Source organism: Crocodylus porosus, unplaced genomic scaffold, assembly GCF_001723895.1.
Source record: "Crocodylus porosus isolate Cpor-Errol unplaced genomic scaffold, CroPor_comp1, whole genome shotgun sequence".
NCBI lineage: Eukaryota > Metazoa > Chordata > Crocodylia > Crocodylidae > Crocodylus > Crocodylus porosus.
The window spans coordinates 11,748,298-11,764,313 of NW_017728928.1; the positions used below are offsets into that span (position 1 = coordinate 11,748,298).

The 16,016-nt window shown below is 48.4% G+C and overlaps 2 protein-coding genes across 2 annotated transcripts; one reads left to right on the forward strand and one right to left on the reverse strand.

The window, feature by feature from the left end:
* Positions 1-4,790: 4,790 nt before the first annotated feature.
* On the forward strand, positions 4,791-8,562 carry ARMC7 (armadillo repeat containing 7). The gene is made up of 4 exons (XM_019542529.1): positions 4,791-4,808; positions 5,431-5,512; positions 6,209-6,352; positions 7,943-8,562. Exons 2-4 carry the CDS (start codon positions 5,446-5,448, stop codon positions 8,278-8,280), a joined length of 549 nt encoding a protein of 182 aa, XP_019398074.1. The 5' UTR covers positions 4,791-4,808; positions 5,431-5,445; the 3' UTR covers positions 8,281-8,562.
* Positions 8,563-8,742: 180 nt separating this feature from the next.
* NT5C (5', 3'-nucleotidase, cytosolic) lies at positions 8,743-14,723 on the reverse strand. Its single transcript, XM_019542530.1, has 5 exons — positions 14,507-14,723; positions 10,724-10,824; positions 10,581-10,641; positions 9,201-9,315; positions 8,743-9,104 (listed from the first exon to the last, which is right to left on the reverse strand). The coding sequence occupies exons 1-5, from the start codon at positions 14,690-14,692 to the stop codon at positions 8,962-8,964; spliced, it is 606 nt and encodes a 201-aa protein (XP_019398075.1). The 5' UTR covers positions 14,693-14,723; the 3' UTR covers positions 8,743-8,961.
* Positions 14,724-16,016: the final 1,293 nt, after the last annotated feature.

Here is a 16,016-nt window from a genome sequence, read left to right on the forward strand (position 1 = left end):
AAAGTGAACCAGGGTGTCAAGAACCATCTTGCTAGTCCTGTGTTAGCAAACCAGCCCCAGAGGTTGATTTTCATCCTTTTCAGTAGGGGGGGGGAGAAGAGTGGAGGGCACCGAGTTAATAGGTGACGCATCACATTCCTGATTAGGAACAGCAGACTGTGCTGCTGGGTTCCAGCCTGCACTCCATCTCTCTTCTCCCGATTAGCAGGAATCACTTCTCTTTAGATTATAACTGATCACTGTAGCTACCCTTTTAGATGCAGCCCTTAACATCCTTCAGCCTGTCACTCCACAGCCCTTCTGCCTCCTGTTGTAACCTAAAGACCTTCTGAGTAGGGTCTCCCCCTGTGTATATATGCTAAGGGGCATGCACACAAGTGGCAAAAACATAATAAAAAGTCCACTTTGCTTGGAGAACAAGCGAACAGGAAGGGTAGGCCACAAGCTCTAAAGACTGAGAACATAAAGAAAAATAAACCCGTAACAAAGGTTCCTTTCATTAACTTAAGGTCATCCAATGGTGCAAGGCAGCCCCACTTAATTACCAAGCCTCTGAAGCATAACCAGTTTTTACTGACTTCCCATAGACAGTCAAACTGAAATCATCTTTAATTATATACAAACACTAGTGCCTCAACCAGATTATAAACTACTGAGCACATAGGCAGAACAAGGAGAACTGGCCAGGAACACACACCCCTCCAAGCCCCCTTTGCTCTGGTTGTTTCTGCAGGTCTCATCAACCTTTGGGCTCCTCTGCACTTTTGCAGTAAGCGTGTCTGTGTACGGCTATGGCATACAAACAGGGAAGTTCAAGCTTAAATATTCAAGGATTCTAATCAAACTTCACATTCGCATTGATAATTAACCAATGGAACCATTGCTGCAGTCCTATAAAAACTGAAGCCAAAAAGGGTGGCATTCAGACACAATCTGTATCATTCCAGCTGTATTTAAGGCACTAATAACTGTAGAATCAAGCCCGTCCCTAGACTGCCATGCTGGAGGCTGGGGTGATGCACACATGCTACAACCTAAAACTCACCAAACTGCAGCTGCAGGGGCTACCCCTGTACATGCCTCCTCCATGATATCATCCTGGTTGTCATCAACTGTCCTGGCAAACACCTGGCAGGGACAGCAGTCGGACTTCGAAAGGCTCTAACAATCCCTAAGATAAACAGCAAGTGTCATATGCCAAAGAGATGAGTTCATGGGATCCATTTCTGTATGCTGTTAAGTGGTCTCTAAAAAAACCATGGCAGTGAGCCAGCCTAAAGGGGACAAATCCACCCACTCTCCCAACAGGTCTTATCAAGAATGTGACCAGTGTTGTCTGTCAACCTCCCACAAATCCTACATTAAAGTTCTCCAGACTCAGAAGCCAGGTGAATGTTGTCTCACCCACCTCCCAGGGGGTAGCAGCCCCACCACAAAAACATCCCCCCACACACCTTCATGTTCAGAGGATGAACGTGAGCAGCCAGGGTGACGCTGTCAACACAGCTAATAGCATATGGGATGCATTAACAGATGCGTCAGGAGCAGGGCTAAGGAAGTGATATTTCCTTTCTACTCAGTGCTGGTGAGAGTCAGCTGGAGTACTGGGTCCAGTTCTGGGTGCCACACTTCAAAAAATATGTGGACAATCTTGGAAGGGCCACAAGAATGATTAAGGGCCTGGTGAACAAACCTTGTGAGGAAAGAGTAAGGGATCTGAGACTGTTCAGCCTGGGGAAGAGAAGACTGAGGGGGGACTTGGTGGCCGTCTATAAGTATGTAAGGGGTGTACATCGGGAGCAGGGGAGAAAAACTGTTCACTAGGGCGCCCCAGGGGAGGACAAGGAGAAATGGCCATAAACTGTTAAAGGATGGTTTCAGATTGGATATAAGGAAGAACTTCTTTACGGTAAGGGTGACCAGAATGAAACAGACTTCCCAAGGAGGTGATGCAGTGTCCAACCTTGGAAGTCTTCAAGAGGAGACTGAACTGACACCTTGATGAGATCAAGTATTCCTGCCCAGAGCAGGGGGGTTGGACTCAAGGATCTTTTACGGTCCCTTCCAGCCCTTAATTTCCAATATTCTGATTCTAAATCAACCTGGGCTTATATCAAAGCAAGAGAAAAACCTTAGAAAACAGAGCTAGTGGGGCACAGGAAGACAAGCAAAGCTGGGCCCCTCATCCTGAGCTGATACATGATTTTCCCACTTGCTAAGCATTAAATAAAGTGCGTCTCTATAGAACATGTACTAGCAAATCCAGCAAACGCAGGCTCAAGCCACGTGTGCAAGAACAGAAGAGTGATAGTCCCTTTCCTTGTTTTTTCTCTATGCAGAATTACAGACTGAGGGACCAGAAGTTCAGACCTAGTCAACCTCTTCCTTCCCTGCTCCTTCCCCCTGCCACCACCATTCAACCCAACTCCTTCTCATCCTTCTCTCTCCCCATTTCACTTCAGCATCATTTCACCTCCCAAACCCACCTCAGCAGGCTTCCCCCTCCCTCACAGTCTCACATAGGCCCCCGAATTTCCTGCTTCCCTCTGCACACCACTTCTACGTCTAGAAACCTCAGCAAGGACAACAGGTCTCGTTCATACCAAAAAAGATTTCCCAGTAGACTCATACCATCAAGCCCTCCTGGGCAGACACAGCTTGGACCAGCAAAACAGGTGCTTTTGCAGCATAGCTGTGACCTGCTCCCCAAATGACATAACCCATGCCAACGAATGCATTTTCTTCTGGTAAGGCTCTGTGCATTAGGGCTTCTGCTGCTACAGAAGCGTCTGACTCAGTCACTAACAACTTGACTGACATCACTGTATCCATGGTGGTATTGGGGGATTACAAACTTGGCAACTGCACGGAGCTCCAAGTTGAACAGAGACCCTTCTTGCATCACATCAGTTTTGGTCTAGTTGCTTAAAAAGCACAAGGGTCCAAAACAGACCTACCGCCCAGGGCACCCCCAGAAAGGTGAACCCCACCACTGATGACACCAGCAAAAGTTTCAGCATAGGTTTGCCCTTAACCTACAAGACTGGGTAGAAGTACCACCGTATCTAACTGGCTACAGCCAGGTCATCTGGCATCATCTGATGTGTAACACAGTACTGTATTTCACTCACTTCATCAATCATTTGTCTCTGGAATGAGTTCCCTGCATCATAGTTTAAGCCTTGCCCACATTCTGGAGCTGCACTCATTTAGCTTAAATGGGTTTAAATATGAACTTTTATTTTAACCGGTTTCAAATTACCCTGTCAATTAAGCTGATGCAACTCTGTATTCAAACCAGGGTTAGCCCATCGTGGCCTCCCATGATTCTTTTATAGCCCAGGCTTCACTCCACTTTTTCTGTCCTCAGTCGCACACCTGGAGGTGCCAGTATTGTTCCCACTTTACAGTCTCTGCCTCATCTCTCCCTTTTAACTCTTGTTCTGACATTTCCCTCCCTCTCCTGCTCCCTAAGCATCTCAGCCCAATGATACATTTAAAAAAACACGCGTCATTCCTCCCTTTCCCACCCACGCACACACTGCCCCTTCCCTGTGAATTTTTGCTTCTCAAATCAGCTTCTCTCATCATTTCCTGAAGTAAATAAAGGGGGAGGTGCTGGGATAAAGACTTCTGTTTTGTCCAGGGTAAGTAAATCTTGTGCTGCCCAGGCCTGCCAAGAGGATGATCAACGTCATGAGTCTGGGAACAAGCTGTTTGTTCTCCTAGTAGCGACTCTATGCAGCAATTACAAACAATTCAGAGAAGTTACGGGACAAGGGACAAATAGCCTGTACTAGGGAAAAACAAAGGCGAGCAGGTAACTAACACAGAAGAGAAATGCTGACCCTTCCAAGAGGGTCATTAAAGACTCCGCCATCTAGAACTGCAACAATTCTTCACGACTTGCCGGGTCGGAAGTGCAAGTACTCATCTACTGACCAGGGAGAGTAGTCCCTTCATTTTTTCAAGCAAAAAAAAAATAGGCAAAAAACCCTCTCTCTCACAGCCAGGCTCCTGTTCCGGATGAATGTCACCCCAAGCAATCCTCAGGGGTCCAGACTGGGTGTTTTTTGCCTGAGATTTTCAGTCCCACTTTAGGATGAGCTATCAGGCAAAGACACCAACTACACCACGTCTTATTGGCTGGGCAGAATGTGTGCAACACTGACACAGAGGAAACAACAGGTTAGAAAACCCCCTTTAAGCAGCCCATACAACAGTGTTGTTACAACTGGGAGAACCAGAAAAATTCTCCCCTCTCACTCATTGGCCATTAGCTCATGCCTGCAAAAATACAGCCGAGCCGTCCCAGCCCTCATATCAGCTCTTGACAGAAGTGGGAATTATTATTATTCCATTTTACAGACAGAGAAGCCAAGATGAAGAGAGTCACCTCAATGAGGAAAGCAGCCATGCCCGGGCAGGTTTAGCTAGTGAGTACTAGTCACCGAGTACTAGTCGCGCCTGACCTTTCCCTCAGTGCAGACTCAGGGCAACAACTTCCTAAGGTGCAATCTGTGAGCTGAAGTAGGTAAAAGGGCTCTGCTAACACCTGGCCTGGCCCAAACCCAACTCCTCTTCTCAATGCCCCGAGGGAAGAGCTCCTCCTCCTGGCCCCGCAGCGCTCCCGCCTCCAGGAACAAGGTAGGCCTGCCCAGCCCAGCCCCGCCCCCACCCGGAGACACAGGAACCACTTCCGGCCCAGCCTCTTGGCAGGAGCTTCCGCCCTTCCTTGAGCGTCCCTAGTACGTCACTTCTGCCCTCTGTTTTGCAAGGCGCGAGCCGGCGGGGAGCCGCTGTCCCACGTGAGTCCCCGCCCGCCGGATCGCCGGTTCGGGCCCCGCGCGGGGCAGCGTCGGGCGCTCGCAGTCCTGGGTGCAGGGCCCGCCATCCCCGGGCCCTTCCCTTGCTGCTCCGCCTTCTGCTCCATGGACTGTGCTCTCTGCTTTCTGTTCCCAGCCCTAACTGCTGCTCTGCTTTCTGTGCCCTACCTAATCGACTGCTCTTTCTGCTCCCAGCACTGTGCTCCCTGCCCAGTCTGCCGCTCTGCTTTCTGCTCCCAGCCCCCGCTGATGCTCTTTCTGCTCCCTGCCCCATCTGCTGCACACCCACACAGGCTGCCCGTGGCCAAGTTGGCCACACTTGTCCTGGGAGAGCAAAACATCCTTGTGGGGGTCAGCCAGGGAAACTGCAGCTGTCCCCAGCCCTGTTTTGGCCCCGCTGTGTTTAGCAGCAGCCCGATCCAAGTATTGATGAGGTTAACACTTGCCAGAGGACCCCGTGTGATTCCCCTGGGCACTCTGAAGGGACTCAAAAGAAAATCCAGGGACTGTTCAACACTCATTCAGACATCTTTGTATTAATCTAGGAGCAGAGATGGGAGACTCCAGGGCCCTACAAAATAAAGCGCTGTTGTTCTCTTTGCAGAATCAGTAGGATCCAATGGATCTGGGGCGGCTTGAATACTTGCAGGCGCTTGTCACTGAGTTTCAAGTGACGGAGAGTTCAGGTGAGACTGGGATGCAACTTTTTAATTTTATTTTATTAAGGTGTTTGCTGAGCTTCTGGGTCAGATCAGGCTGATCTGCCTCTCCCTTGTGCACTGAATGAACAAAATCAAAGGTCTGCCCTGGTCTAATAGCCGGGGTGATAGTCCAGGACTGGCACACCATCTTCGGCAGCCAGCAGTACACAAAAGGACGTGGCTGGCATTACCCATTCAACACCACAGCCTGAATGACCAGGTGCCCATTTTCCACTGTGCCAACTAGGAGTAGTCTTCAGGATAAGCCAAGAGCAAGGCGTGAACACAAGCTTCTAGAGCAGTGATTCTCAGCCAGTGTGCTGGGTGATCCTTATAAGGGTGCCATTGCAATAACAAATCTGCATGAGTCACAAAATAAACCCAAGAGATTTCAAATAGGAATCCAGAGTGTCAAAAGCATTGTGACCTGCTGGGGTCTTTCTGAATTCTTTGCAGAATTGCTGGATTGTTTTTTCCAGTCAAAAAAATGAGCGCAAGGTGAGTTTGCATTTTCCATGGCGTGCCTTGAATTAACAAGTGTGAGAACCACTGCTCCAGAGCCAAAGTAGGACACTGCAGCAGTATAGCTGCTCTACTACCACATTGTAGTGGATTCAGTTATAGCTTGTCCCCATTATCAGTTGTCCCTTTCCTGAACCTGAAGCTGCTTTTATGTTGCAGAAGCCAAGGAACAAGTACTGGCTAATTTAGCCAACTTTGCCTATGATCCCAAGAATTATGAATATCTCCGGCAGCTTCAAGTCCTTGACTTGTTCCTGGATGCGCTCACGGAGGACAAGGAGACTCTTGTGGAGTTCGCAATTGGTAAGGATTATATTTAAAACACTTATTGAAGTGCTAGTAGGGCACTGGCAAGTTATGAGATGCCAGCCTCACGGCTTCGACCCAGTGGTCCATTTGAGCTTTGGAGAAAGAATGAGCCACGTGTAACAGATATTAATGTGCTGTTTAATGAAATGCTGGATGGCAGCCAAACATAATGGCGATAAGAACCTCTCTAGAATAGAGTAACTGGAACAACGTGAGGGGAGGATGAGAGGGCAGGAAAGGAGGCAAGTCTCCCCTTCACTTCAGTAGCATGCTGCAGTGTAACAAAATACATATTTATAGGACTAGGCCAGTCCCTCAATACTGGAACAACAACTCAATTCTAACAGTTCTTTTAAGGGAAGTCTCTGTTGCATATGACAGTCATTGAGAACAGCTAAGTTTTTGGCAGACAGCCTGTGGAAGTACAATATTCATTTATTACTCTTGCTTTTGTCAGCAGTTAATGGTAATGTTTTATACCAAATAATACAATCCCATTACAGTGAGTCAGCATGGGCTAAATATAAACTTGGGAGCCAGCAATGTCAGATTTAATCCCAAGTGGTAAACAGGGTGAGATGATTGGATGATTAAATACCCCTGGGTCCCATCTATATTACAACTTCCTCTGGCAGGACTACAGGCAAGTAGCACCCATTGTTAGTGTGGGATGCCTGACAGGTTAGTACTGTCCTTACCCGTGCACCATGTAACAGATAGTAATCAAATATTGTAAACACAATTAGTACTGACATACTACTTTTAATAACACCTTCCATCAGTAGATCACATAATTAAGCCTCCCTATATCCTCTGTATGAGGTAGCAAAGAGATTTCTAGAAACCGCTTTATTGATGACTGGATTATAGCTACCTCTGGGGTGAAACAGGGTAACTGCTCAGTTGAACTCTTAGGACTGTTAACCCTCCATCTGTAAGAGTTGCCATGAGATTTCTAGTGACCAGGGTTTTGTCTCTCTCTTATGAAAAAGATGTTACCTACGACAGCACAGTGCCCCCTAATGCCACAGGGAAGAGCGAGTGCTTTGGTTGAAAACTCCCTTTGAGGAAGAAGGACATGAGAGTAAATTCAGACCAGGAGGCAGACGATATATACCATGTTAACGCTTGTAAAACAACGTTCTGAGCATTTCTTTCTATATTGGGATCTGGGTGTCAATGATGTGTAAACCCTTGCTTTGCCTTAGGGATTTTATGTACTTTATACAATTGCTATTGCATTATTAGAACATTTCATCCCCAGGACTTAGATGGCTAAAAGGTTTCTCTCTCACTGCTCTAGAGGAAAGTCTCCCTGAAGGAAAAGACCTAAGTCAATAGCAGCTAAAGCAAGACATCTCAAGTAACTTCCCCTGCCTTCCACCCCCAAATACAGGCATGTCCTTACCCAAACTTTCACCAAACTAAAACATGTTACAACAATTTAGGCATTGTCATCTGAGTTCATATATAGATAAGCCTTACAAAAGAATTGAGCAGCCTGGTTGCACCAATGAGCTTGAAACTTCAATGGCGGAGGTAAGGTGTTGCTAGTAGATGCTAGACACGTCCTTTCTATTTCAGGTGGTCTTTGTAACCTCTGCCTGGATAAAACCAACAAGGACTATATCTTGGAGGCCAATGGGGTGCAGCCCATCATAAACTGCTTATCCAGTTCAAATGAGGAGACTGTTATGTCGGCAGTCACTACGCTGATGTACCTGACCACGCCGCAGTCTCGCCCACAGATCACAGCTCTCCCCGTGGTGGAGTGCATGTTGCGTTTCTCCCTTTCTGCCAACAGGAGGTTGAGCAATCTGGCAGTGGTCTTCCTCGAGGATTACTGTGCACCTGTGCAGGTCGAGGAGGCCAGGAGCCTAAGCAAACACAGTGCGGTAGGGATCCCCCTCCCAAAGGACTGAAGCAGCACAGAGCAGAGCAAGCAGCTTGGGGTAGCAACTGAGAGAGCTGGCCCTGTCTTCAGAGCCTGCCTACAGCTGCTGGGCACAGACCAGAGGGATGAAACCAAGTAGAAGGGGCAAAAAGCATTCAGATGGAAGTAGCTTTGTTTGGAAAGAGGGAGGGAGGGAGCTGGGCTGCGAGAGCAAATATTTAATATAAAGCAGGTAATGTCTGGTAGAGGGTAAGCTGCCAAATAAGCTCTGACCAGCAAATTAGATCATTAAAATGCCAATGCTGTTAAACCTGACTTTCTTACATCCACCATTACCTGTCACTGCACAGTGGGTGGCAGGATACATGACTGGGAGTTCAGTGCCCTGCCTCCTTCACCCAGGCATCCCAGAACATGGTACTAGACCTCACAAGCAGCTGCTCCTCCTCTTGTTATTGAGCCAGAGGGGGAATCCTTCACAACTCTCTGACAAGGTGAAATAATTTAATAGGGCAAGTGTTCCAGAAAGTTTGAAGGAGATGCACATCTGTGATGACTCAAAGTTTGGGAGTCATTCCCTATTTAGTATTGTCAGCCCTTGGTGCTGCCTGAGCTATGTCAAAGTGATTCCCTCAAAAGGGACTTGAATGCCAGTTCACAACCCAGCTGTTTCCATCTGCGATGCGAACAGCACTGTTTCCCTTCTCCATTACTTCCTGCGTTTGCTTTCCAATATTGCTCTCCAGTCATCAGCCCATGACTGCAGCCGCCTATGTGGTGGCTTAAGCTCCACGTGCTTGTTATGGCAGCAGGTGAACAGGATGTGTTCCCAGCTTGGATTAGGCTCCACACCTGAGAAGACCAAGGGAGAAGCTGAAGTCAGTCATCTTTGTCCTCCCCAAGCAGCAGTAAATCACATGTGAACTTTGTCCCTTAAGTTTCCCAAACCTTGGATGGTGTCCTTGTCATCAAACAGCAGGTCGGCTGATACGATGGTCTTATCCCTGGTCAAAATCAGTCGATCCACAAACTCGGGTCCCAAATGCTTCTCCACCCACTTGTACTGTAGGGGAAAGAGCAAGCCATTAGACCTAGCAGCTTTCACACTGGAGACACCAGACAGCTCCTAGCCTAAATATTTCAGGCTTCAAGGCTAGGCTGTCTGTATCCCTTCCAGACCCTGCAATTTGGCTGTGGTTTGGATGCCAAAATGGCTTGTTTTGACCTGTACTTCCAGCAGACTTTAGTAAGGACTGCTTTGAAGAGGTCCAAACTTCATCTAGTTGGAGACCTGTACTGGCCATCTGCCCGGAGCTCACAAATTACATCCAGCTTGATTAAAAACTGTTCAAATACGTAAAGATTCATTCATTTCTTTTTTTCACCAACTTAAGGCAAGAGAAGCTCCAATGTATTCTGTAAAGTTAAATGACAGGAGGCAGCAGAAGAAGAGACTCAAGGCTTTGGCATATAAGCATCTCCAATAATCAAAAGCCAAAAAAACCTTTTAAAAGGCTGTGAAGAGATGAATAAATTATACCAAGTTGAGAGAGAGGTTTCAGGGGAGGAAAGGGGTTGATTTCTTGCATGTCAGCTGATCTGCAGTAATCAAGTCTGCTCGGTTGTGCAGAAAGCAAAACTAAAGGAAAATTTGCTTCTTAATCAAGCAACTGTTAAAATTACCAATTTTGCTTCCACCTATTGCAGGAAAGAGTGGACACAAACTAGTTACTTTTGATCAGCTGAAGCATGGCAACCACTTTCCCCTTTTACCATGCTATAACTTGTTAGCCTGTCCACTTAATACCTTTCTCTCACCCTACACTCCTATCTGGCAGTTGTGGCTAACCAGAGCAGTTCTGGTCTTAGTCCTCTGTGCTCTGAGTAATCTGCTGGCTTTTTCAGATGAGGTTCCTCCTATGTAGAGTTCTGTACGCCAGAATCGCTGCTTGCCTTTGGCACGTGCTAAAAGTCCAGCTGGCCCATACTGCATCTGCTCTTGTACCATCTCCTAGTCCTGTGCCACTTCTTGCTACTGCAAGATGGGCAGCCAGGCAATTTTAAAGCATGGTTTCTTTTTTATTCTGGCTCCCGATAAATAGGGCTCAGATGCTTTAAAGAAAAAAAAAAAAAGATGCAGCTCAGCCTAAGTGCTGAGGTCCCAGGTGCTGGCTTATTATTTTGGCAGCTATTCAGATGGACAGTCACCTCTGATGGCATGTTTGAATGCCCTCTAGAGCAACTGGCTATGGTCACACTGGTCTGTACAGTGCTAAAAGCTGCTTCTGCAAAGCCCAGCCAAAATTTTAAAAAAAAGAGTTCTCCTACCTTCTCAGGGATGCAAGGATCATACTTCCGGAGGGGACTTGTACAAATGAAGACTTCAGTGCTAAAAAGAAAGAGTCTCAATTACTAATTATAGGAGTGTATGAGATAATAGAAAAGGATGGTGCATTGCAAAGGGTCCTTACTCCTTCATTTGGATCATCTCCTTCATGGCTTCAATGGCTCCTGGTATTGGGTCCAGTCCCAGAAAGAAGCCAGGTGACTCATACACACTGACTATCTTGTCCTGGAAGAGACATGAGGAAAATTAGCAACATTTACTTTTTCAGAGCCTGACAGCTGTTCTCTTTATCCATTGCATATTGCTCAACCTCAGATGGGTCTCTGGTCCACGTTTTCCAGGGAGAGAAGGTGGTTAAAAGAGGACTGCAGAATCTCACCAATAGATTGTCAAGACAAGTCCAGCCCAGGTAGATAATGACTGGATATTGTTATCTGATGTCTCACATGAAGCACATGGACAGTTACTGTTCTAGTTCCCAAGAAAAGACATGATAGCTGGGACCCTAAACAGAGGAACCAAGGACAGACTGGGATATTGAGACTCCATTACTCTGGGAACTTCAGAGTTGATTTCTCCAGACCATGAGCAAGGCGTTCTAGTATGGAGGAAACTTTGCTTTGTCATTCTCCAAGATTTTCAATCCAGCATCAAGAAAAAAAATTGTGCTTGTAACACAGCGGAACCTGGCTTCTATGAAGACAGCTGTCCTACTGGGGTAACATGTCAAACATTTTCCTTTCAGAGGTGCTAAGGTTGTGGCTAAGCTGAACAAATGCAAAATTAAGACTGTTCCTTGACAGCTCTAGTAGCAGAGCCCCCATAGCCTCAAACAGGCTCAGCAGAGACAAGAGGCTGCACAAGCTTCTTCCAGCGTTCCCTGTCCATGTCTGCTATGCTGGCCCTGCCAGGAAGGGTGCCACCTGAAGCTAACTTCCTGGGTTTGGAATAGGGCATCTGGACCCCAAGGCTTGCTGCCTCTGTTCAAATAGGCTAGTCAGCAGCCTGGCTGCAGTAACACAACCAGGTGTGGATTTGTAAATGAAAGGACAAGGGCAGACTTTCCTGAGATGGGAACGAAAAATGGTGCCTTCTGCCAAAGGCTGCATAGTCCAACATGAGCCAGACAGGTTTTTCACCGGCTGTCACATAACTACAGGCAAGGGCGTGAATTTAGAGGCTGAAATAAACCAAGGGCTTCTGTGATTGCTTTAAGCGCAATGCAGTCTCCTTCCATGACTTGCTGCATCACCAAAAGACGTTTCAGTAGTACTTAGCTTTTTGTGGCAACTAATCCTTGTAGGCTCCCAGGAAAATGTTATCTCCATTATCACAGATAAAGGGAGATTTAAAGGACTCTGCTCTGGTAACAGCACATGACAAAACACTGCCCCTTGCTCCAGATCCCAGTTTTGTACTTAGCTAAAGAAGCGTACGTGCCTCTCCAATTAGTCACTGCTGATCTCTCTGCTTCTGAATTAAACTAAGGCCCAGACTCACTATTGTGCTCTGGTCTCCTTGTGCTGGCTCAGGGCTGAAGCTGTGATGGAGATCATCCCCAGCAAGAGCACCGCCCCAGATGCAGAGCTGGCATCACTAGCCACAGGAACAGGGAATGGCCTGGGGCACAGGAGGCAGGGAAGGGCCTGGATGAAGTGGGTGGCCAGCACACCTTTGTCCCCCAGTGAGAGGAATAAGGCAAGGCAGCCTTTGCTTGCCTGGGATATTTCACTGGGAAGCACAGGCCCCTTCCCACTTGGCCTGGCGCCCATACCAGATGAATGGGTTTTCTGTCTCTGTTTCTGATGCACATTGTCCTCCCTGCCCTCCCTAATTCATTTGCAGGACACTCCTGGTCAGCTCCTGGCTGTTTTCAGTGGAGTACACCCACAGGGGAGGAGTGAACCATGTGTGCAGGGTCTTTCTCTCTCTCTTGCCCCTCGTGCAACTGCTCCAGATATACTGGGGGGCACATGCATATGATTGATGCCATTCTCCTGTGAGGGGAAACTGAGCTGCAGAAGGAAAGGAGGCAGTTTCCAGTTGACACTCAGGCAGGGTTTAAGGGGCAATGATAAAGCAAAGAGAGCATTTCCTGTCAGATGACACTCCAGTACTGCCCCTAATAGGGACAAGAGGATAAATGAGCCAGTTACTATTGAGTGATAGCAGGGCTGCTGCATGGCACAGAGGAATCTCTGCCCAGCCCCATTCCTTGGGAATTGCCTGGCCCTCTAGTCATTTAGTTACGCTGTTCCTCATTTTCTTTAATACCTCAATAGCATCTTTTATTAAGAGGTTCACTGGTTTGAATCTAGCTCTGGCTGGTGGTTTAATAAAAATTGCTGGCTGGTGGCTGTGCAGTGGCCCACGTGAAGCGACCACTAGTCTCAGTGCAGACAGCTACTGGCTTCACACACCCCACTGCTACCCCTCACCTCTTCCAGGGCAGTCACCGTATAAGCAGACAGGACTGAAGGGGCCACAGGGACAAAGCTCCCTTTTGCACACCTAGTTGCAGTGTCCAGTCGGCCCTACCTCAAGAAGCGTGTGAGCACAGAAAAGGCAAAGCACAAAGACATTCATTCTTCAGAGCTGCAAACCCATCGTTGCACTCCCTCACACCCATACTACCGAAGAGGCTGGAAAGCTTAGTTCTGGGTGAATAGTCCTCTGGAGAAGTCTGGCAGCCTTTGATTAGACATATCCAAGCGTGCAGGACTGCTGCCTTTCTAGCTGACCTGCCTATCTCCCCTTGTGTGCGTCACCGGTGCAAAATGAACACACAAACATTCATGAAAGTCTTGAGAGAGTCATCAGCATTCATTATGTGCACAAAGGCCAATTTAAGGGTTAGCATAAAGAGGAGAGAGGCAACATTGAATCGACAGAATTCACAGCTAGCATTTGGAGGTAGGGAACACCTACGCTTGAGAAGCAAGAGGGTAGTATTTTTAAAAAAAAACAAAAAAACCCAGAAGAACAGCATTTAAACAGCAAAGAGTACTGAGAGGATTTAACAGCGAGCCAGCGGGAAAAATAAATGCAGTGCGACTGTCAAAGTCACAGCTGTGTTTGATGGCAATGGTGCTAGGTGCTGTATGTGCCCGCACACCTCTCTATCCCAACAAGCTTACAGTTAACACTAGCCACTTTGCTTTTATGTTAATAAAAAAACCCAAAACCTGTCAATTCTCTTGGGTAGGAGCAATTTATTTTGCACAGTTCATTTTGCTAGATGCTTCTACCGCACCTAGCGCCAGAGTGCAAACACAATGAACGGGGCGAGTCGCAGCCAACTGTCCCGACTGAGCCCAACTGGATTCAAACTCTTCATCTAGAAAAAGTCAGCTCTGTAACCCACTGAGACCTCTTGGGGCTGAGCAGGACGGCTGTGGGTCAGGAATAGCCGAGAAGGAGCTCGGGGATTAGAGGCTCTCAGAACAAGGATGTTATACAACGGTGTCACTCCAGCCACTTACAGACCCATTCACCCCAGGGGATCTGCCTAGCTGGCTGGGATTCACACCCAGGATCAACTCCCATCCTTTTCAGCAGGTCCGTCCTCTTCGTTCAGCAAGTTTCTGGTGTCCAACAGAGCCAGGTAAAACCATCACGGGCACCGGCGCCTCACGCACCCTCTCCTACCTGCAAGCCCGGCCCGCTTTGCAGAGCAGGCGCCATCCCCATCCCGCCGCTGGATGCGGCAAAAGCAAGGGGAGCCGGAAGCCCGCCTCCGCTCGGCTTCAGACCCGCACGTGGAGGGCGCTAGCCCCTGGGGGACTCGGCGCTCGGCCCGGGCACGGAAGCGGCTCCTGCTCTGGTCCTCGCGACCCGCCAAGCCCCGAGCACTATTTGGCGGGAGGCCGGCCTGCGGGACCCCCCGGGGGACGCGCCCCGCGCTCACCGCCAGGTCCTCCCGCAGGCCGCGGTACTGCTCCCGCACCGAGAAGCCCCTGCGCTGCGCCAGCTCCACGCGGGGCTCGCCGGGGAAGCGCGCCAGGAAGGCCCGCAGCACGCCGGCCTCGAAGTCCGCCAGCACCCCGTCCATGTCCGCCAGCACGCGCAGCGCCGCGCCCGCGCCCGAGCCCATGGCGCCTCAGACCGCGCGGCCCGGCCGGCGCCGCTGCATGCTCAAGCGCGAGGGGCGGGGCCCGGTCATGCATATTCATGAGGGCGGTGGGGGAGCCCCCGGGCAGCGGGAGGCAACGCAGCCTGGCAGGGGCTTCGCAGCCCTCGCCCCTGGCCTCAGCAGAGGCTGCATCTCTTAAAGCAGCTGCAGCCTTTGGTCAGTTTGAGGGACCTACACGGGCAGAGGCCATGCGCTGAAATGAAGGCCAGGCCCTGAGAGAGCTTGCTGGAGCTCCCCCAGGCGGAGGAGAGCAGGAGGCCAAGGCTCCTCCAAGTCAGACTGGTGCAAAGCTGTTTGCACAAGCATGGAGGCACTTGCCAGCTTGCAGAAGGTATCTACTTCCCTCTGCCATTTGCATGTAGCGTGGTAGAGCCAAGCATTGTTTTAGGCTTTCGGCAGAAGTTTTGTTAGAGATGGGGCAGGGTAACGTACTGGTACCCCAGGCAGTAAGTGGGGCTACTACCCTTTTATCTTACCAGGATTGTTTTAAAGCAGCTAAGGAATCAAATCAGTGAGAACACAGCTTGTGGATAACCGTGCATCTTTTAAGAAGTGAAAATTAGAGGGAACAAGAACAGTGAACTAAATGAAGCCCTCTGAAGAGCACAAAGGAATTTAAGAAAGGTGGCACTAGCATGACTGAAGGCTAGAACTAGAGTACGTGTCAGCAAAGAGGAACACTTTCACCCCAGCCACCACAAAAAGTGCAAGTGAGCAGAATGGACAGGTGATTAAGCTTTGGTCTAACAGGAGTAGGCAGGTGTCAGTAATTAGTTCACTTCTTCCTTAAAAAAAGTAGTAAAGAAAGTCACATTCTCTGACTAAATTTCAGAGGCAGCACTCAAGTGGCTTTCCTACATTATCCGAAAAGCATGACGGATTTATGACACAGTGATGGAAGTGTAGCTATTAAAATACAAAGCTATTCCTGATTAAGCCCATGTTTGATGCTTGCTATACTAGAGGGGAATCTCAGCAAGCAATATTCAAATCCAATTCTTGGCTCAAGACAATGGACAAAAAAGTGAATGAGCATCCTGAAAAGCAGGGGTTTGAGATTACATACACTGCTGCCAGAAAGAATATCATGTGTGTCTAATCTCTATTGTTTTTTCTTTCACAAGAAATGTGTTGAATTGAAATGCATCCTAAAGAATCAAGTTTAACTTGGAGTTCATCCGTTTATGAAAAAGGCCACCATACTTCCAAAGCTGGACTGAATTCCAGTTGATGTAGGATCAAAAGACTTTTCCTCTCACTAAGCAGGTTGCAGGAGTGTCCACTA

Excerpts from the sequence above, each read along its gene's own strand:
- NT5C (XM_019542530.1), bottom strand. The coding sequence starts at position 14,692 with ATGGGCTCGGGCGCGGGCGCGGCGCTGCGCGTGCTGGCGGACATGGAC. Across the intron at positions 10,825-14,506 it reads GCCTGCGGGAGGACCTGGCG|GACAAGATAGTCAGTGTGTA; the intron begins GTGAGCGCGGGG and ends TGTCTCTTCCAG. Across the intron at positions 9,316-10,580 it reads ATCCTTGCATCCCTGAGAAG|TACAAGTGGGTGGAGAAGCA; the intron begins GTAGGAGAACTC and ends TTTCCCCTACAG.
- ARMC7 (XM_019542529.1), top strand. The coding sequence starts at position 5,446 with ATGGATCTGGGGCGGCTTGAATACTTGCAGGCGCTTGTCACTGAGTTT. Across the intron at positions 5,513-6,208 it reads TCAAGTGACGGAGAGTTCAG|AAGCCAAGGAACAAGTACTG; the intron begins GTGAGACTGGGA and ends TTTATGTTGCAG. Across the intron at positions 6,353-7,942 it reads TCTTGTGGAGTTCGCAATTG|GTGGTCTTTGTAACCTCTGC; the intron begins GTAAGGATTATA and ends TTTCTATTTCAG.